Below are 24077 nucleotides of genomic sequence, written 5' to 3' on the forward strand. Positions count from 1 at the left end.
TTTAAATGATTCAAGAACCTGAAATCATTCAAGATCTTGCAAAGTTTCAGTACTCAAAATCGTTCAGCAATCTCAAATTTGGGGGGACGGGTAATTTTTGGTAAATATTTTGAGGAAACATTTGGAGCTTAAAATTATTCCAAAAACTTGAAACATATCCAAACATTTTGAATATAAAATCATTCAAGAACTTTGAACTATTTCAAAATTAAAGAAATCATTTAAGAACCTGAGAACTTTCAGTATATTCAAAATTGTTCAGTAATTTCAATTTAGGGGTCATTTTTTGGGCAAATATTTGGAAGAAGTATTACAAAATAAAAATTATACCAAGAATCAGCCTAATCCAAGTTTTCAAATCTGTAAAGTTTCAAGAACTTTGTTAGCTTAAAAGTATCAAATTGCAACGAGTTGATACCAAAAATACCGATCAAATAAAAAATCGATCCAAATTTTTAGCATCGATTTGATCCTCCTTAGTATTAATTTGATACTTTCAAGAAAACTGTATTCGAAAAACACCCAAGAATTCTAGTATTGAGCTTTTAACACACCTTTCTAACCTTTTCAATAATCGAAAGAATCTAAAAAGCAAATTTCTTACACAGTTGTTCTAAGTTTATCAAACTGAGACAAAAGACGTATCAAAAGTGTTGCGAAGCAACATTTTTGATACGTCTTTTGTCTCAGAAAAACTGTGCTAATTGAGGATAGAAATTAAGAAGCAATCTAAGAAGTTCTTTTCATTCTCGATAAATACCAAACGAGAGAATATTTTGCGAAATGAATTTCCAACAATCAAAAAAAAAGCCTTTCGAAAAACGAACCTTGCGGAGGTGGATGATGGTGATGATGATGATGAGGATGAGTGTATCCAATATTCGGAGGCGGTGGAGGATAAACAGCACCCCAAATGCAAGGGGACGAAGCAGCGGCAACTGCTGCGACCGATTGTTGCTGCTGATGTTGTTGTTGTTGCTGAAGGAGTTGTTGCACTTGGGCAATGTCAACAAATTCCTGGAGTTCGCCATCGCCATCAGCCTCAGACGGGACCTCGCGCACTCTACCTTCCGGTGGCTGATCACCAGAGAATGGATTGCTTTGCAGATGATCGAATCCGACAAGTGGTGTCGATGGATCGTAATTGCTGCTGCGTCCAGTCGTATGTTCGCGTCGCATCGCGAGCGCCAGCATCTTTTCAACTTGTCGTCCCGGTCGTCGTCTTAGTTTCCCTAGATCTCTCACTAGTGCCCCTTACACCGTTACCGGTCGTCGCTGATGTCAACGACAATGACCGGTCGTACATGTCACAACTCCACCCCCGGTTCAACACTCCCGAACACCGCTTTTGATATTTAATATAACACACACTTTTTTCTTCAAGGTCGAACAAGCACTACAAGTATCGAATAGCAAAATATCCAAGTACTTGGTATCAAGTATCAGATATTATACAGAATCACGGTAGTTCAATTCCTTGTCAAACTTAACAGAAAAACTGTTAAACTTTCAAAAACTGAAATCAAGCAGAAGAAGAGTTTGTCGTGAGCACGACGACGAGTTTCTTACTGGAGCCCAAGATAGTGGGCAGGGGTTCGCGATGGTCCGCGCTAGACTAATAAAGAGTGGCTCGCGCGCGAAGTTGTCGGCAAGAGGGAGAGAGGAAAAAAAAGAAGAGAGAGAGAGAGAGAAAGAGCAGTGCGACCGCGACGAGATTTGCCAACGTCACGTGTCGTCGACATCACCCTGGGGTTACTCCCGATACTGTTGACGGTGGTTACCTATGAGAGAACACCGTCTTCCTCTCCAGCTATTACTTTTCTTCTTCCTCCACCACCTTTTTCTTGACTCTTCTTTTTCCCCTCTTCATCATCATCATACATTTCTTCTTCTTGGTCCGCATCTTCTCTCCCCTTCACCACTATATACCGGTCAACTCATTCGTCTGCAATCTCCATTCATTCCTTCTTCTGTGAGAGCTTTCCCCGCCACAGGTTTCCTCCAGTTCTTCTCCTCCTCCTCCTCCTCCACCCTTTGAAACCTCCACGAGGTTACGATGCCCCACCCCCCATTGGTCGATTATCCCCCTTTTTCTTCACTCCCACCACTCACTCTTTTCATTACTTCCCTTTGCCCCACCACACACGCACGCACACACCAGTACGTCCATCACTGGCAAGACTGGCAACGTTCGCCGGGTGACGTCATTATGGCGTGGGCGCACCCCCGCACGAGAGAGCGCAACTTCTCTCCTCTTCGGTACATACGCATCATGAAGACAATGTACTTCATGGTACTTTGTCTATTCACTTCTTCGTACCGTACATACATACATATACATACGATTCTTGCATATGTTGTGCATCGGCAATTTTCGGATGATTGTTGCCTGAATGAATATGATGTAGGGTTGCGCTAAATATCTATAGTCAGAGCAACTTGTATTTTACACAATTGTATACGAATTTAACCATACAGCACAGAGTAAGATTGAACGTTAGCCTCAAACCATTATTTTGCAGATCATAAGACGTGTTTGCTGACCGTAAATGAGATGATCTTGTTGAAAATATACGAGATTGTCTTTGGAAAAGAGGAAACGATTTCCCCTCCCCTTTACTCATTTTTTTTCTCCCTATAAAGAGGATATCTTGCAGATAGTGATCATGACTTCGCACAACAAAAAGTATAGATGGTTTGTTTGATTAATTTTTTCTTCCTTTATTATTTATCGCACATATTGTACGTCATTCCCTTATGGCCTTTAGCTGATCCTGATGATCCTTCTCATTAATATTAGAACACTGTGCCCTAATAAACACTACCAAAATCTTAACTAAAACCTTGAACCTCAACAATCAAACCGTACAATTCGTATTCCTATCCTTAAAAACAAATTTCTGTCTGTAAAAACAATAATCGACTCATTTCTATTTATAAAAGAATCTATTCATTTCTACCTATGAAATAATCTTAACCATTTTTACACAGGTGTGAATTTGCCTAACTTTGTCATGGTTGGTCCGACGGTTGGCAAAACTCCGGGGAACGTAGTTTTTAAACATACGTTCCCCGGAGTTTTAGGCTTTAACGTACTTACCGCATAAATTTTTTTTTTTCATTATTATTTTTCCGTAGGAATTAAAATTTTTCAAAACATTCAAATTCAAACCTTTTTGAAATTCAACAACTTATAACAATATTATTACAGAACAAGAAGAAATCAATCACTCCGAGTCTTCGACTCGGAATGATCGACTTCTTTATGTTTTATAATAATTAAAGATGACCGAATGATAAAATCATTATTTTCAATTATAAGAATATTGTTACAGTACCTTATTCAAAATTATTTTCATCATTTCAATTCAATTATTATTTCCTAGAATTTTTAACTGAAATTCTTCTTCAAAACAATTAATTTTAATAATTTCTTAAAAAGTTCTTTGAGAATTTTCAAATCCATTATATATATATAGTTTCCAGTATTAAATTTTACTAAACTTCGATTATTTGAAAATTCTTTAATTAAGTTATTAGAAAATAAAAATTTCAAATATACGTAATTTCAAAAAATTCAATTAAACTTTTTCAAAAAAAATTAATTCTGCAGAATTGTTAGTTAAAGGTATGAAAAATTCAGATTTTCAAAGATTTCAATTTGAAACCTTTACAAAATTCAATTATTTCTAAAAAAATTCATGCTATAATTGCTTTTAATATTCGATTATTATCTAAAATTTAACTGAAATTCATTATTAAATCCAATATTATCAGAAAATTCTAAGAGAATTTAATTATTTAAATACAAAAATAAATAATTTATTGAATAATTGAATGTTTCTTAAAATTCAATTCCCATGAAAAATTTTATCAATATAAATTCTTAAATAATTGAATTCCATCGACGAATTTTAATACAATTTTTAAGAATAATTGAAATTCTGCGATGAGTTTTTTTTATTAATTATGAAAATAATTGAAATTATGCAATGAGTTTTATTATTGCGAAGAAATTTATAAAAAAATTTGTAAATAATTGAATTCCTAAGAAATTTTTATTATTTATGAAAATAATAAATTGAATGTTTGCGTAGAACTTCATTAAAAATTTTCTTGAAATAATATTCAATTCTTTTAAAGTTTTTTATTAAAATAATAAATACTGAAAATTATTAAATTGAGGAAAATTTTTAAAAATAATTGAAATTTTGACAAGGATTTTATTAAAGTTTTCGAAAATAATTAAATTTCAGAGAAAAATTTTATTAATTATAAAGAAAATTAAAATTTTGACGAGAATTTTTCTTTTAACTTTTGAACATAATTGAATTTCTACGAAGAATTTTAATACTTTTAAAAATAATTAGATTCATAAAAAGAATTTTATTATTTATGAAAATAATAGAATCCCTGTTAAAAATTTTAATATTTATGAAAATAAATTGATTTACTGCGAATAAATTTATTAAAAAATTTGTAAATAATTGAATTTCTGTGAAATTTTAATTATTTATGAAAATAATTAAATGATTGCGTAGAATTTTTATAACATTTTTAAAAATAAAATTTTTTTGCAAAGTTTTATTGCAATTGTAGATATCAAAAATCGTTATAAATTGATAAAAATTATGAAAATAATTGAATTTTGCAAAGAATTTTATTAAAATGCCTCAAAATAATTGAATTTTCTGAAATAACTTTGTGATTTATCGACATAATTGAATTTTTTTCCAAGAATTATTTATGTAAATAATTGATTTCTTGGGAAGAATTTTACAAAAATCTAAAAGAATAATTGAATTATTTCTAGAAAATTTAATTAAAATTTTATTTAAAATAATTGATTTCTTTTGAACAATTTTATTAAAATATTAGAAAATAATTGAATTCCTGTGAAAAATTCTAATATTTTTGTAAATAATTGAATTCTTCCAAAGAATTGTAAAAAAATATTTTTTTAAATAATTGATTTTTTCGAGGAATTGAAATCAAATTTTTAAGTATTTCATTTTTCAATAAATTTCATCAAAATTATATATTCAAAATAATTGAAATTCTGCCATGAATTTCATTATTTATTTATTTTTTATGAAAATAATTGACTGTTTGCGCAGAATATTAATAAAATCTTTTTTAAATAATTGAATTCTTTTGGAAAATTTTATTAAAATACTAGAAATTGAAAATCATTAAATTGAGGAAAATTTTTGACGAAAATAATTGAAATTTTGTCAAGAGTTTTATTAAAATTTTTTGAAAATAATTGAATTTTGGAGAAGAATTTTATTATTTATAAAGATAATTGAAATTTTAACGAGGATTTTTTTTAAATTGTTGAACATAATTAAATTTCTTCGAAGAATTTTAATACTTTTGAATATAATTGAATTTTTGCAATTATTTCTAACTTCCAAAAAATTCAATTCCTTTTTTGGGGTTTTTAACTAAAATTCTTCCATAAATCCATTTCAATTAAATTATATTTTTAAAACCTTTAAATAAAAATATTTATTAAATAATTTATAGATAAAAATTTTATGATAGTTCTTCAAGAATTAAGTTATCCAAAAAGAAATTATTGGCAGAAATAGAGAGAATTGAAGGTTTCGTATTAGAATTCGTGGTAATTTTATAGCTTATGAGCCAAACAAAAAAGATAACAAAATTCAGAATTTTCGGAATTCTTATGAATTCTAAAAATTAAATTTTTTCCCGTACGTTTTTTAAAAATCCTTGTTTTTACCCTGATTTCCTTGATCAATTCTATACTTTCCCTGACTTCCCTGACCTATGCCATTGTAAGTAAAATTTCTTACAAGGAAAAGAAAAAAATTTCCCAAAAAATGTCTTGCTCCCTAGGGTCAAAAAAATCAATTTTTCTCCCCACTAACCTGAATTGTATTCCCCATTAATAAAATTTCATTAAAAACAAACGAATCGAAGAACTTTAAATTTCCCAAGTTTCCCATTACTTATATATTTAAATGACCAGCAGGTCATTTGCAAGCATTTATTCTAATGAAGTTGGCAAATCTCGACGATTGGTCAAACCGACAATGATGTCAATATAAATGATGTCAAGAGTGTCAGTGATAGAGGGAGAAAAAAAAAATTGTACAGCGATAAGTATAATTTTCAAGACGACTTGTTAGTTGGAATTATGTTGAATATATCAGTATTTGTCAACCTACATCTTTGTTTTTAAATATTTGATAGACTAAGAGGTAAAAAAAAGAAAGAGAGGAAGGGGAGAGAGAGAGAGAGAGAGAAGAACGATATAAGGAGTCATAGAGCTGCTTATATTTCTATACGCATCCCTACTCATGTCCTGTGGTATAAACAGGCTCATGGTGGCAGCGACACACGCCATATGTGGCTAGACTATCCTACGTGGGCTAAACAAGTCCTCTTACCTTACTTCGCCTCACTTCTTGAGTCCCAAGTAAGCGTACCTTTTTAGCAGCATTACACATTAATATCGCAATAGACGAATTCAGATTTAAATTCATTCGCCACTTAAAGAGCTATAAATTTTCCTCTTACCTTTATATCATCCTTTCTTCGTTCCTCATTTTTCGTTCTGCTCAAGAGAGAATTATTTTTAGACGTGATCCCATTTTTTATCACCAATTCTCCACTTCTGCAAAAAGAAAAAAATGTATCACTGTAGCAATTATAGAAAAGAATCAAATATACAGTAGAACCTAGATTATTCGAACTAATTCTAACCCTTGGTTCAGATAATAGAAACAGAAAAATCCTGGTTCAAGATAACGAGAAAGTTCCGATAATAAATCAGGATTGCCAAAGGTCAGGGAATTCAGGGAAAAGTCAGGAAAAAGTCAGGGATTTTGATTGAAAGTACTGGAAAAAATTAGGTTTTTAGAATTTAAAAGAAAATTCTGAATTTTTGTGTCTTTTCTTTTGCCACAAAACAATTTTTGAACTAACAATTGTTATTAAACAAAAAAAAAGAGTTCGTTAAAAAAATAATTTTTGATCATCTGCTGATTATCGGCTGTGGTTACTTTTTATGAATTTTGAATTAAATTAATTTTTATGACCCAGATATTAATTGGAATTGTTTTAGCAATAGTTTGAGACCAGTAAACAATTTTTGTACTAACACAATTGTTAGTAAACAGAAGAAAAAGTTCGTTTAAAATATAATTTTTCATCTTCTGCTGATTGTCGGCTGTGGTTACTTTTTATGAATTTTGAATTAAATTAATTTTTATGACCCAGATATTATTTGGATTTGTTCTAGCAATAGTTTGAGACCAGTAAACAATTTCTATAATAACAGTTATTAATAAACAGAAAATAAAGTTCGTTTAAAAAATAATTTTTCATCTTCTGCTGATTATCGGCTGTGGTTACTTTTTATGAATTGTGAATTAAATTAATTTTGATGACTCAGATAAATATTGGAATTGTTCTACAAATAGTTAGGGAACAGTAAAAAATTTTTAGACTAACAATGTTAGTAAACTGAAGATAAAGTTCACTCGAAAAATAATTTTTATCTTCTGCTGATTATCGGCTGTGGTTACTTTTTATGAATTTTGAATTAAATTAATTTTCATGTCCCAGATGTGAATTGAAATTGTTCTAGCAATAGTTTGGGACCAGTAAACAATTTTTTTTAACAATTGTTAGTTAAAAAAAAAAGTTCCTTAAAAAAATAATTTTTCATCTGCCGAATATTGGATGTGGCTACTTTTTATTAATTGTGAATTAAATGCATTTCGATGATGCAGATATTAATTTGTATTGTAATTATTCTTAAGAATTTAAATTCAGTTTCTCGAAAAAATCAATTATTTAAAAAAATATATTTTTTTAATTTTCCTGAAAAATTAAATTAATTACCAAAATATTAGAATTTTTCACACGTACGAGTTCAATTATTTTCAATTACATTAATAAAACTGTTCAAAAGAAATCAATTATTTTAAATACAATTTTAATTACATTTTTTTGAAGTAATTCAATTATTTTTTTTAGATTTTAATAAAAAATTTTCTAAGAATTGAATTATTTACATGAATAAGTATTCAAAAAAATTCAATTATGTCGATAAGTAACAAAATAATTCTCGAAAATTCAATTATTTTGAGGCATTTTAATAAAAATCTCTGCAAAATTAAATTATTTTCATAAATATTAAAATTCTTTTCAGGGATTTAATTATATTTTCAAAAGTAATAAAATTCAATTATTAGACAAATATTCTTCACGAACATTTAATTATTTCCCAAAAATATATAGAAATTCCACAGGAATTCAATTATTTGAAATAGAATTTGCATAAATTTTTTCGAAAACATCAATTGTTTTAAAATTTGTCATTATATTTTCCAAAATTTTTAAATTCTTTTCAGGGATTTAATTATTTTCATAAATAATAAAATCATTTGGAGGATGTCAACTATTTTCATAAATAACAATATTCATCACAAGAATTGAATTATTTTCATAAGTAATAAAATTCAATTATTTTCAAAAATTTTATTAAAATTAATTGCAAAATTTCAATTATTTTTAAAAATTTTTCCTTAATTCAATAATTTGTACATCTATTATTTTAATAAAATTTTCCAAAAGAATTCAATTATTTAAAAACAATTTTGATAAAGTTCTACACGAATATTCAAATATTTTCTAAAATAATAAAAATTTCACAGGAATTCAATTATTAACAATAAAATTTGCATAAATGTATTCGAATAAAAACCAATTGTTTCAAACTTTTTTATAAAATTCTTCGCAATAATTCAATTATTTTTATAAATAACGAAACTCATTCCAGAATTTCAATTATTTTTAATACCATTTTAATCGAATTTCTCGAAAAATGTAATTACTCTTAAAAATTTTATTAAAATTCGTCGAAAGAATTCAATTATTTAAAAATTTGTTAATAAAATTCTTTATGCGAATTCAATTTCAACAAACTTTCAATTATTAAATAAATTATTTATTTTTGTATTTAAATAATATTGAATTTTCGTAGATTTTTCTAATAAAAATTGATTTAAAATTGAATTTCCGTTTAAATTTTAGATAATAATTGGATTTTTGAGAAGTTATACTAATATTTGCAATTTTTAGAAACAATTGAATTTTGTAAAGGTTTCAAATTAAAATCTTTGAAAATCTGATTTTTTCATACTTTAAATTAAAAATTCTGTGAAACTAATTTTTTTTTACAAGCTCAGTCCTAATTTTTAAAAATTATTTCAAGTCTTTATTTTCTAATGTATATTTAATTGAAGAATTTTCGAATAATTGAAATTTCACTTAAAATTGAATTTTAAACTAATGGATTTAAAAATTCTCAAAGAAGAACTTTTTCATTTACTAAAAATTATTGATTTAAAGAAGAATTTTATTTAAAAATTGTAGAAAATATAGTAATTGAATTGAAATGATGAAAATAATAATATTCTCGTAAATTGTTGAATTTTAAAATGATTTGAATTTGAATATTTTGAAAATCCTAATTCCTATGGAAAAATAATAGTAATGAAATATTTGTTTAATAAAGAATTTTGAATAATTTTTATAATTAATTTTTAAATAATTTCGAGAATAATTTTACAATTATGGAAATTCGTAAATAAATGTAATAGAAAATTTTTTTTAGTATCTAATAATTTTTAGATTGAATCAAAATATTTTTTCAGGGTCAGGGAAAAACTCAAAATTTTGCCCGGAAATCAGGGAAAAACAAAATTAAATTTTTGTGGCAACTCTGTAAATGTTCGGATAAAATGATCCAGATTCCACTGTATTACTTTTATTTTATTTTTTTTTCATTTTGTATTAAATTTATCACCACCACTGTTAAAAGTTAACAAGAAGAACAATCTTCCCCTAAAAAAAACAACAGGGGTAAAGAGACAACAACAATATTTGGATATAATCACAAATAATTCATACAGCGATATTACGATTCGATAAAAATAAAATTTTCCTTTCGAATAAACATTCTCCTCGATCTGATAACCTGTCTTTTAAAAAAAATTCCAAATATTTTTTTTTTTTATTGTCATTTCCAATCGATGAAATTTAATACACTTTTTGATAAGGCGCGTGTAGAAGAAAAATTTTCGAAATAGGTTTCTATTTTATACGATGTACTATAAAATCAAGATGTGAATGAAAGGTGATATCACTTTTGTCTTTTCATGCGCCTTTAGTCATATAATTAGACTCGTGTGCACAGCACGAGTTACATATATATACATGCATACAATATGTATTATATACACTTTTAAATGAACGTAACAGTTTTAACAAGCAGAAAGATAGAGAGCAGAACAGAAAAATAAATGACGAACGACTGGTCGTTTTTCATCTTCATGTAAAAATATCCAACGTCTAATAAGCAAACCAAAATTACTCATAACTTTGTCGAAACTCTTATTATAAAGGTGAATTATAATTGATCGTTAATCATTTACTTACTATTTTCAAAATTTACTGCCATGCACTAGCCACTAAAAGATTTATCAAGAAGAATATTGTATTTCTGCGAGAACTCTGCGGATAATTGATAAAACATATACTGAATAGCTGCGAATGATGAAAATATCTTATTTTCCTTTTTTAATGAGTTTAGACAGTGCTATTTCATATCGTTTATGAGTGAATTTTGTTGACACCTGACAAATTTTACTCAAACCATTTAATTTTTTTTTTTTTTTTTTTTTTTTTTTTTACTTTTTCTCTACAATTATTTTTAACATTTCAATTCAATTATTTTCTGGATTCAATTCTAGATTCAATTTTTAACTGAAGTTCTTTTCTAATTCAATTATATTTCATAATTTCTGAGAAAATTCTTTGCGAATTCAATTATTCAAAGAATAGAAGAAAGTTCACCAATTTTTTTTTTTTAAATTCTCATCAAAATTTCAATTATCTTTATAAATAATAAAATTCTTCTCCGAAATTCAATTATTTTCAAAAATTCTTGAAAAAATTAAATTATTTAGAGAAATAACAAAATTCTTCAAAGGTATTCAATTACTTTTATAAACAGTAAAATTCTTTGCAAAAATTCAATTATAATACAAATTTAATAACATTTCATGAAAGAATTCAATTTTTAAAAAAATTCTTAATAACATTTTTCGAAAGAATCCAATTATTTTCTAAAATTTTAATAAATCCTTTAAAACAATTCAATTATTTTTAAAAATAGTCAAATTCATCGCAAAAAATAAATTATTTTTAATAAATAATAAAATTCTCAAGAATTCAATTATTTTCAATACAATTATTAAAAATACGATTGTATTAAATAAATTATAGAAATTTTTCAAAAGAATTCAATTATTTTCAAAAATTTTAATAAAAATTAAATTATTTAGAGAAATAACAAAATTCTTCAAAGATATTCAATTAATTTTATAAATAGTAAAATTCTTTGCAAAAATTCAATTATTTTTAATAAAATTTTAATAACATTTCATAAAAGAATTCAATTTTTAAAAAAAGTTCTTAATAACATTTTTCGAAAGAATCCAATTATTTTCGAAAATTTAAAAAAAACCCTTCGAAACAATTCAATTGTTTTTATAAATAGTAAAATTTATCGCAAGAATTAAATTATTTTTCATTAATAATAATAATAATCATTTTTCATAAAATTCTTCTCAAGAATTCAATTATTTTCAATAATTGGAATTAACAAATTGGATTGTATTCAATAAATTAAAAAAACTTTTCAAAGCAATTTAGTTATTTTCTAAAATTTTTAGTAAAATTCAAGAATTAAATTGAAATTGAAATTAAATTTTTCGCAAAAAATCAAATATTTAAAATAATTTTTATAATATTATTCGCTAGAATTCAATTATTTAAAAAAAGTTATTAAAGTTCTTGGTAAAAATTCAATTCTTCTTGAAAATTTTAATAAAATTTGTTGTAAAAACTTAATTATTTTTAAAATTTTTTATAAAATTCTTCAAATCAATTCAATTATTTAAAAAAAAATTTGTTGCGATACCTATTGTTATTTATGAAAATAATTGAATTCTTGGGAAGAATTTTACTAAAATATTTTTTTGAATAATTGAATTCAGCCAAAGAATTAAAAAAAAATTTTTATTAAATTATTGATTTTTTCTAGGATTGAAATTAAATTTTTAAAAATAATAACATTTTTTGAGAAATTCCTGTAAAATTGAATTAAAAATAATTGTAATCCTGTGATGAATTTTATTATTAATGAAAATAATTGAATAGTTGCAAGGATTTTATTAAAGTTGTCAAAAATAATTGATAAAGTTATTCGTAAGAATTCAATTATTTTTGAAAATTTTAATAAAATTCGTTGCAAGAATTAAATTATTTTCAAAAATTTTCCTCAATTTAATGATTTTCAGTATCTACTATTTTAATAAAATTTTACAAAAAATTCAATTATTTAACAAAAATTTTAATAAAATTTTACGCAAACATTTAATTATTTTGACTAACAATAAATATTCTACAGGATTTCTATTATTTATAAATTTAAAAAAAAATTTCTTCGCAGTAATTCCATTATTTTCACGAACAATAAAATTTTTTACAGAGATTTCAATTATTTTCATAAATGATGAAATCTTTTTTATGAATTCAATTATTATCATAAATAATAAAACTGATCGCAAAAATTCAATTATTTCTAATACAATTTTAATCAAATTCCTTGAAAAATGTAATTATTTTTAAAATATTTATTAAAATTTGTCGAAAGAATTCAATTATTTTCATAAAATTTTAATAAAACTCTTAAGAAAATTTCAATTATTTACAAAAATTTTTCTGAATTTAATGACTTTCAATTTCTATTTTAATAAAATTTTCAAAAGAATTCAATTATATTTAAAAAGGATTTTATAAAAATTTTTTCTAGTTTTAAAGTAAAATATTCTCGTATTTGACTCGGACTCGTTATATATTTGTCAGCACTTGGTCCTTAAATTTTTCATTTTTGGTCCGCAAAGTCCGTATATTTTTAAATACTTTCACTGGTTCGAGCCTTATGTAATTATCTCCCAATCATTCCTGGAAAATAAAACATCTTCATCAAATTATTGCCCTTCGGAAACAAAAAAAAAAAACCTTGCGCTAAATTATGACGTCAGTAGACACGAAGCCACTTTGCTAATAGAAATCTAAAAATCCATTTTTTTCTCACACCTTTTTGCACATTTCGCATGAATGTTTTAACAAAAGAAAAGAAAAAATTCGCCAGCCTTTTTATCAACTCTCTTTTCTCCAGCAAAGATTTATAGTGATATAAAGTTTATACCGTCCCACCACCTTTTGAAATGAATTTTTCCTGTCATCAAACTTGGAGAAACAATACAAACAACCATGAAGTGAAACGGGAATTTCTTTATGTGAAGGAGAGAAAGAGATGATCACACACAAACACACAAATATATAGAGGCAGCAGCAGCATATTCCATACGGGCACCTTACGATTCGTCCCTGACGAATATCCGCTTTGGAGGAGACATAATTTGAAATTGTCCGGGGGTCAAAGAGCGAGCGCGGCTACTTGAGCGAGTTGACTCTGCCGGTCTCAGGGGTCACGTGCCATGACATCTTCTCTGTTTCTTCTTCTTCTTCTTCTTCTCCTTCTTTTCTTATTTCTCTCTCCGCACTTCTTCCTTTTTCTTACTCTCATCTCGTCATATATACATAAAAGTTCATCTCGGACACATTTATTATTACAATATTTTTTTTTAACTCTCTGCTGATGCTAACTTATGTCTTATCCCCACTCTATCGCCATGGAACTTAACTCCCATAGTTCTATGGCGATAGAGTATGGTCATAGTAGGTCATTTTGGACCACCAGGAAACCAAACTGACGATTTTTGACGCGATAACAATCGTTAGCATCAGCAGAGGTTTAAAGATACTTTTTAAATAGCAGACTTCGCACTCGATAGTTAATTTTAAAAAAGTAACAAAAAGAAATTTTTAAACTAAAAACTGTAGTAAAAAAAAAGTAGCTATCGAAAAATTAAACTTGACGACCAAAAAAACTAGTTTTAGAAACTTCACAAAACTGACAAAAATTTCATTCTATATTTTATTTTCCTGACTTCTTCACAATTTTCATCAAAAATAATTATGTATTTACTTCTTTCTTATCCTGCTAATCAACTGGAATGACCTGCAGCCAATTTTATTATTCATGAAAGAATTTAAATATTTATAAAAATAATTTAATTCTGGCGAAGAGTTTTATAAAAAATTTTACAAAAAGAATTTTAAAATAATATTATTATTTATGAAAATATTTTAATTCTGCAAAGAATTTTATTAAAATGCCTCAAAATAATTGAATTTTCGGGAATAATTCTGTTATTTATCGACATAATTGAATTCTTTCAAAGAATTATTTATGTAATACTTGAATTCTTGGGAAGACTTTTATTAAAATATTTTTGTAAATAATTGAATTCATCCAAAGAATTTATACAAATTTTTTTTAAATAATTGATTTTTTCTAGGATTGAAATTAAATTTTTAAGAAATAACAACATTTTTTGAGGAATTCCTGTAAAATTATATTAAAAATAATTGAAATCCAGTGATGAATTTTTATTATTTATGAAAAAATTGAATTCTGCAAAGAATTTCTGTAAAATTATATTAAAAGTAATTGAAATCCTGTGATGAGTTTTATTACGTATGAAAATAATCGAATTCTTGCAAAGAGTTTAATACAAATTTTTAAAAGAATTGAATTCCCAAGAAAAAATGTATTACTTTTAAATATAAATGAATTCTTGTGATAAATATTGTTATTTATGAAAATAATTGAATTTTGCAAAGAATTTTATCAAAATGCCTCAAATGAATTGAATTTTCGGGAATAATTTTGTTATTTGTTGACATAATTGAATTTTTTCGAAAAATTATTTTTGTAATAATTAAATTCTTGAGAAGAATTTTATTAAAATAATTTTGTGAATAATTGAATTCATCCAAAGAATTTAAACAATTTTTTTTTAAATAATTGATTTTTTCTAGAATTGAAATTAAGATTTTAAGAATAACAACATTTTTTGAGGAGTTCCTGTACAATTATTTAAAAAATAATTGAATTCTTAAAAATAATTTTATTAAAATTTTCAAAAATTATTGAATTCATAAAAAGAATTTTATTTTTAATTATTCAAGCTTAATTAATTAGGCATTTTATTTTACGAAAATATTTGAATTTCTGCGAACGATTTTAATACAATTTTTTAAAAGAATTGAATTCCCAAAAAAAAATGTATTACTTTTAAATATAAATGAATTCTTGTGATGAATATTGTTATTTATGAAAATAATTGAATTTTGCAAAGAATTCTATTAAAATGCCTCAAAATAATCGAATTTTCGAGAATAATTTTGCTATTTATCGACATAATTGATTTCTTTCTTAGAATTATTTATGTAAATAATTGAATTCTTGGAAATAATTTTAGAAAAATCTAAAATAATAATTGAATTATTTCTAAAAAATCTAATTAAAATTGTATTTAAAATAATTGATTTCATTTTAACAATTTTATTAAAATAATTAAAAATAATTGAATTCCATGAGAAAAATTCTAATTTTTTTGTAAATAATTGAATTCTTCTAAAGAATTTAAAAAAATCTTTTTTTTAAATAATTGATTTTTTCGAGGAATTGAAATAAAATTTTTAAGAATAATTACATTTTCCGTGGAATTCCATCAAAATTGTATTCAAAATAATTGAAATTCTGCGATGAGTTTTATTATTTATAAAAATAATAGATTGTTCGCATAGAATTTTAGTAAAATCTTTTTTAAATAATTAAATTCTTTTGGAAAATTTTATTAAAATAAAAATTGAAAATCATTAAATTCAGGAAAATTTTTGTAAATAATTGAAAGTTTGTCAAGAGTTTTATTAAATTTTTTTTTTAAATAATTGAATTCTTTCGACAAATTTTAATAAAATTTTTAAGAATAATTTATATTTTTTGAGAAATTTGATTAAAATTGTATTAAAAATAATTGAAATCCATAGATAAATTTTATTATTTATGTAAGTAATTGAACAGTTGCTAAAAATATTATTAAAATTTTCAAAAATAATTGAATTTCTGATAAGAATTTTATTATTTATGAAAATAATTGAATTGCTGCGAAAAATTTTATTAAAATGTTTGAAAAGAATTGAATTTTCATGAAAAATTTGGTGTTTTTTGAAAATAATTGAAGTCTTGCTTAGAATGTTATGAAAAATTTGTTAAAAAAATTTAATTTCCACGAAAAATGTTATTATTAGTGATAGCAATTGAATTATTCTGAATAATTGTATAAAGATTTTTTTAAATAATTGATTTTTTCGAAAATGCTATTCTAATTTAATTGAATTCCTGCGGAAATTTTATTATTTATAAAAATAATTGAATTTTATCAATTTTTTTTAATAATTGAATTCTTTTGCGAAGTTTTATGAAATTACTAGATATTGAAAATAATTGAATTTGGAATATTTTTGAAAATAATTGAATCGTTTTAAAGAATTTGATTATAATTTTTGAGAATAGTTTTTTGATTTCTAGTATTAGTGAATTTAAAGTAGTGGAAAATCTCAAAAAGAAAAAAAGAAATAGTAGCTTTTAGTGGCTGAAATCTAAAAAAAGTACCCAAATAGTAGCATAACGTAAAAAAAGTAGTAAATAGTAGATTTTAGTAGATGAGCGCAAAGCCTGTTATCGTTTCTTTTCAAATAAAAGTTCCCATATAGTTCTATGACGATAGAGTGGCCACAGTAGGTCATTTCGGACCACCAGGCGTCCAAACTGACGATTTTTGACGCGATAACGATCATTAGCATCAGCAGAGGTTTAAAAGATCCGTTTCTCGTTTCTTTCCAAATGGTAAAAATTCTGAATTGGAAAAAAAGAGACCAAAACGAAATGACCTCATCGGATGTGGCTCTGATTTGCTCAATTCGTTCCAAGTTACGTGGCCCCGACACGACGACGACGACGACGTCGAGAAGTGTGTGTGTGTGTGTGAGTGCTGACCAAGAGTCTCACGTTTGATCTCTAGAGTTGAGACTGTGTGTTGGCAAAGGAACCTACACGATTGCTATCGTCTTTGCCTCATTACTCCATTATGATGGCGTGTGGCGTGTGCCGTATTCTATTCGGTCTGACCGCATACTTTCTTTCCTGCTCTCTCCTCTTCTTCTTCCTCTCTCTTTCCTTTTTTCTTCTCTCTTGTGGCTTGTAACGTTCCAGAAAGACCTTTTCCTCTGTCATACACGTAAGCATCTCTTATGATAAAGTGCGTGATATTACGCGGTGAAGTATCTAACTATCTCTACGTCGGAGCAGAAAGACAGAAGAAGAAGATGAAGAAAAGAAGAAGAAGAAGAAGAGATTCAAAGAGAGAAGGAGAGGAAAAAGATCCTTTAGTGAGATGGGAGGAAGAAGAGAGAGAGAGAGAGGGTCGGCACGAGCAGGACAGAGATTCTCAAACCGTTGGCAACAGGTTCTTGAATCGTTGTTAAAACCGCTCTTTCAGTGGGTGGAGAGCGCGATACAGTACATACGCCATAGAAGACACCTGGGTTTTCGATGAAACGTACGTTGCATGGCAACGTTGGAAACTGATTCTCATAAGAGTTCTTCTTCTTATTCTTCTTATTCTTCCTCGGCGGGACCGTGATTCTCACCGACCCGAGTAAACACCGCATCATAATTATTATCATCCTCGAATTATCCCTAATATTCCATTTGCGGCGTCCCCTTCGAGACGAAAATAGTCCAACCTGTCAATTTTTACCCTCTTTCATTTTATCCTTGAGGATCTTACTATAATCTCACTATTGACTTAATGTAATATTTTTTTCGAACAGTATCTCTCGAATCTGAAACATAATTTCTAATTTAGAAATTTGCATAGAGTCCCAATCCTAATTTTTCTTTTATGTTTATCAATTATCTAGCGACATTTCGGGAAAGAAAGAATTTAATTCTGTCGATAAATAACAAAATTATTCCCGAAAATATAATTATTTTGAGTCATTTTAATAAAATTCTTCGCAAAATTCAAATATTTTTAAAAATAATAAAATTCGTAGTCCTAAGAATATACAGAAACTATGATATCCATAGGATGTCCTATATGGAACTATGATGTCCGTACAAAGTCCACGATTGCCACAGATCAGGGAATTCAGGAAAAAGTCAGAGATTTTTATTAAAAGTATACTAAAAAAATTAAATTTCTAAAATTCATAAAAAAAATTCTGAATTTTGGTGTCTTTTTCGTTTGCCTCATAAACTATGAAATTACCACGAATTTTAATATGAAACCTTCAATTTTCTCTATTTCTGACAATAATTTCTTTTTGAATAACTTAATTCTTGAAGAACTATCATAAAATTATTACCTATAAATTATTTAACAAATAATTTTACTTAAATGTTTCAAAATTATAATTCAATTTTAATGGATTTATGAAAGAATTTTAGTTAAAAACAAACAAACAAAAACTTTTTGGGAAGTTACAAATAATTGCAAAAATTCAATTATATTCAAAAGTATTAAAATTCTTCCAAGAAATTTAATAATTATATTCAACAATTTAAAAAAATTCTAGTTAAAATTTCAATTACTTTTATAAATAATAAAATTCTTCTCCAAAATTCAATTATTTTCAAAAAATTTTAATAAAACACTTGCCAAAATTTCAATTGTTTACAACAATTTTTCTAAATTTAATGATTTTCAATTTCTATTTTAATAAAATTTTCCAAAAGAATTCAATTATTTAAAAAAGATTTTATTGAAGTTCTAAGCAAACAATCAATTATTTTTATAAATAATAAAACTCATCGCAGAATTTCAAATATTTTGAATACAATAATTTCGATGGAATTCCCCGGAAAATATAATTATTCTTAAAAATTAAATTTCAATTCCTCGAAAAAACAATTATTTAAAATAATGTTTTTTAATATTCTTTTCAAGAATTCAATTATTTACATAAATAACTCTTCGAAAGAATTCAATTATGTCAATAAATAACAGAATTATTTTTGAAGATTCAATTACTTTGAGGCATTTTAATAAAATTCTTTGCAAAATTCAATTATTTTCATAAATATTAAAATTCTTTTCAGGGATTTAATTATTTTCAAAAGTAATAAAATTAAATTATTAAACAAATATTCTTCACGAGCATTCAATTATTTCCCAAAAATATATAAAAATTCTATAGGAATTCAATTATTTGAAATAGAATTTAGATAAATTTTTTCGAAAAAATCAAATATGTTTTGAAATTTGTCATTAAATTCTTCACAGTAATTCAATTATTTTCAAAAATTTTTAAATTCTTTTCAGGGATTTAATTATTTTTATAAATAATAAAATCATTTGGAGGAAGTCAACTATTTTCATAAATAACAATATTCATCACAAGAATTCAATTATTTTCAAAAGTAATAAAATTCAATTATTTTCGAAAATTTTATTAAAATTCATTGCAAAATTTCAATTATTTTTAAAAAATTTTTCTTAAATTTCTTAATTATTCTTAAAAATATTATTTCAATTTCTAGAAAATAACAATTTATTTTCAAATATATTTTAATAAAATTTTTCAAAAGAAATCAATTGTTTTAAATACAATTTTAATAAAATTCTTCCCAAGAATTCAATTATTTACATAAATAATTCTTCGAAATAATTCAATTATGTCGATAAATAACAGAATTATTTCCGAAAATTCAATTATTTTAAGGCATTTTAATAAAATTCTTTGCAAAATGCAATTATTTTCATAAATAACAATATTCATTACAAGAATTCAATTCTTTTCAAAAATAATAAAATTTGTCTTAGGAATTAAATTGTTTTCAAAAATTTTAATAACATCGTTGGCAAGAATTCAATTATTTTCAAAAATAATAAAATTCTTTTCGGAAACTCAATTATTTTCAAAAAAAATTTAATAAAATGCCACATAGACATTCAATTATTCTAAAAAATATTTTACTAAAAAAATTGCTGATAAAATTCTACGCAAACTTTTAATTATTTTCATAAATAATAAAAATTTCAATGGAATTCAATTATTTTCAAATTTTTTATGCATTTCTTCGCAATAATTCAATTATTTTCATAAGTAATAAAATTATTTTTAAGAATTCAATTATTTTCATAAATAATAAAACTCATTGCTGAGTTTCCATTATTTTTAATACAATTTTAATCAAATTTCTCAAAAATGTAATTATTCTTAAAAATTTTAATAAAATTTGTCGAAAGAATTGAATTTTAAGAAAAATTCAATTATTCAATAAATTATTTATTTTCGTATTTAAATAATTGAATTCTCGTAGAATTTTCTGATAAAAATTGATTTAAAAATGAGTTACAGTTAAAATTTTAGATAATTGAATTTTAAAAGCATTTTAGCATGAATTTTTAGAAATAATTGAATTTTCAAAGCGAAAAAGTCAAATTTTTGTCTGTAAATAAGAAAAAGTCAGGGAAAAACAAAATTAAATTTTTGTGACATATATTCCTCACTTTCAGGAAAATTGGGTAATTTAAAAAGAAAAAGAATCCGAAATAATTGAAATATTATAAATGAAATCATTATGAGGAGATGATAGGGTAAGGACGTAAATATCATTTAAAGGAAAATTAAGAAACCAATAATTATTTATGAGAACTTGGTGCACTTACCACACGTAAAGCGTTTTTGTGATAATAATCGACTCTCTCCTGATGGACGGCAAGTGCCTCGGGACAGTGAAGCATTATATATCTAGACTCGTTCATCCCTTTAATATAACACCTACGGTTAATGCGCTCTGAAACAAATCATTAGTAAGTCGTTATTTATGGATTAAACGAAAAATTTCAATTTATAAAATAGTATATATGTACACATATCTTTCTCTACAATAAATACACACATAGACTTAAATGTTTAATCCATGTGTATAGATGTATATTGTAAAATTACATTCAAGTATGAGCTGGCAATCAACGGAACTTGAAAATAATATATTCTTCGTGCAGTACTTAATTCGCTATTTTCTCATACGAAAAAAATAAATAAATACGAAAAAAAGTATCTTTTACTATTTACATAGTACAATCTAATTGCGAATTTGATATATTTTTTTCAGAACTTTTGAAAAAAATTCCCTAATTTCTTTAACAAATTTTCTTAATTTTATTTTCCAAATAGTAAAAATTAGTCAATTCTTTCAATGTAGAAAAATTACTATACAATAAAAATTGGAAATTATTTAACCAAAAATCCCCAAGTTTCAAAAACGAAAAATTGGAAATATTTGTGTACTCATCATTTACATAAAACTTGTCTCAATGTTTCAAAATTAAAAAAAAAGTCAAGTGTTCAAGTTCTCGAATAAGAAAAAATGCGTTGTTTGTCGCATCTAAATATACACTCGACTCACACGAATTTCGAGTTCATAACAAACTTTTCATTCGCAGCTGTTATACGAACGAGTGTTATGAAAAAAGTATTGCCTCACAATAACAAATATTAGAAATTTTATTATTTTTTCCTTTTGCACTATAGAGTAGAGAGACTAATAATAAATAATTTGCTTAAAACAAGAATTTTTTTTTTTCAAGAAAAAATTCAATCTTAATTCTTAAGAGAAGAAAAAATTAAGAAACTCTGAACTTTTTCAATTTTTCAACAACAAGAGAAAAAAAAAATGGAATATACACCTCTTCAATAAAAATCAGTATAATTTTTATTTCTTTTCATATACGATAAATGTTTTGCCTTTTGAGCGATGATGAGGTGCAGAGAAAATATCTTGAGACATATTCTCTCGCACGTGTTACAACAGTTATGCTCTTCTCTTTAGCACTCTTGAGCGGTGTGCGCCTCTTTGGAAAGAATGGAGAAAGCGACAAGACAAAATGGAATGACTTAAAGGATGAAGAATGAAATTAATGGCACACAGCACATGCTGTATATATATAATATTTGAAGTGCGTAATTTAGACAGGTATATGGAGTTCATGGTCATCAATTTTTTAAAATAGAAATAATATATAAGAGTGGAAAAAGTACAAAGCTTCCTCTATAATAATATTAAGAAATCTGCGCGCGCTCCTTTATATTTATATAAACTTCTGAATCTTTATAGTAAATTCACAAAGAAAACAATGAAGTCATCCGGTAAAATAAATATACCGTAAGGTTTCAAATTTCTTCAATATATTTGGAAGAATTTTCAATTTCTTACTAATGATTCTAAGATCTCTAAATCTGAATTTTACTTTTAAAAAAACTAATTAATATTAAAACTTGAATTGTTTTTTGCTTCAGCAATGAGAAACAATCTCATTGCTATTCTCAGCAATAAAAATTCTCTCAGCCACTAAGAAATTTTGAATTCAAATTTTGAATTCAAATTTTGAATTCAAATTTTGAATTCAAATTTTGAAAACTTTTTTATTGAACAGTTTTTGTAAGGATATTGTAATTATTCCTAAAAATTTTATTAAAATTCGTGGAAGAATTCAACTATCAGGGTTGCCACAAAACTTTAATTTTATTTTTCCCTGATTTCCAGACAAAATTTTCACTTTTTCCCTGACCCTGAAGAACATCAATAACTTCTTTTTTAAATAAATATTTAATCATTATTATTTTCCTAAAGAAATTAGGATTTTCAAAAAATTCAAATTTTTTTTTCAAATTTTTTTTTTTTTATTAAAATTTAATTACTTTTAAAAATATTATTATAAAACATAAAGATATCGATCACTCCAAGTCTTCGACTCAGAGTGCTCGATATCTTCATGTTTTATAATAATGAATTTTTTTTCATTATTATATTTTTTTTCCATAAAATTTTTCAAAAAAAAAATTAAATTATTTACAAAAAGTTTTATTAAGATCCTTCCCAAGAATTCAAACATTTTTACAAGTAATACAATTTTTTTACATCAATTCAATTATTTAAAAAATGTAATAAAATTCGTTGTAAGAATTCAACTTTTTCATGTATATATAGGATTTCAATTACTTTTAATACAATAAATTTTAAATAAAATCCTCGAAAAATGTAACTATTTTCAAAATTTCTTTACAAGAATTCAATTACATTTCACAAATAATGAAATTCTTTGCTGAAGTTAAAATATTTTCAAAATCTACTATTTTAATAAAATTTCTCAAAAGAATTCAATTATTCTTAAAAAATGTAATAAAATTCTTTTTTCAACAATTCAATTATTTTCATAAATAAATAAAATTCCTCGGAGGAATTCAATTTTCTATATTGTAGCTATAAATTCAAATTTTCAAGGATTTTAATTTGAACCTTTTTCAAAATTCAATTATTTCTAAAAATTTACACAATAACTCTTCTAATATTCAATTATTATCTAAAATTTTACCTGAAATTCATTTTTTAATAAATTTTTATTCGAAAATTTTTCGAGACTTCAATTATTAACATACAAAAGTAAATAATTTATTAAATAATTGAATATTTCTTAAAATTGAATTTTTATGAAGAATTTTATCAAAATTTTTAAAAATAATAGAATTCTTTCGGTAAATTTAAAAAAATTTAAAAATAAATGCAATTCTCTATCATTTTATTTAAAATTATATAAAAAATAATTGAAATTCTGCAATAAGTTTTGTTATTTATGAAAATAATTTAATTCTTGCAACGAATTTTATTAAATCTTAAAGAATTGAATTCCTGTAAAGAATTTCATTTGTAAAGATAATTGAATTCCGAAGAAAAATATTATTATTCATGAAAATAATTAATTTCTTGTGAAGAATTTTATTCAAATTTTTTTAAATAATTGAATTTCTCAGAATTTAAAAAAAAAATTTTAAATAATTAAATTCCATCGAGAAATTTCAGTAAAAAATTATAAATTATTGAAATCTGACAAAGAATTAAAAAAAATTCTTTTTTAAATAATTGAATTCCTGTGAAAATGTTTATTTTTGTCAAAAAAATGGAATTCTTGGGAAGAATTTTATTAAAA

At 24.8% G+C, this 24077-nt stretch overlaps 1 protein-coding gene across 2 annotated transcripts in view; it reads right to left on the reverse strand.

Moving 5' to 3' along the window:
* LOC122510359 (zinc finger protein sens-like) overlaps positions 1 to 1902 on the reverse strand; it is a 38197-nt gene extending 36295 nt beyond the window's left edge. For both annotated transcript variants that reach the window (XM_043624945.1, XM_043624944.1), the window contains exon 1: positions 828 to 1902. In XM_043624945.1, the coding sequence (XP_043480880.1) occupies positions 828 to 1194 (367 nt within the window). In that variant the 5' untranslated portion in view covers positions 1195 to 1902. The remainder of the gene's footprint in view (positions 1 to 827) is intronic.
* Between the last annotated feature and the right edge of the window lie 22175 nt (positions 1903 to 24077).

The sequence above is a fragment of the Leptopilina heterotoma genome, unplaced genomic scaffold, assembly GCF_015476425.1.
Source record: "Leptopilina heterotoma isolate Lh14 unplaced genomic scaffold, ASM1547642v1 Lhet_68, whole genome shotgun sequence".
In the NCBI taxonomy this organism is placed as follows: Eukaryota; Metazoa; Arthropoda; class Insecta; order Hymenoptera; family Figitidae; genus Leptopilina; species Leptopilina heterotoma.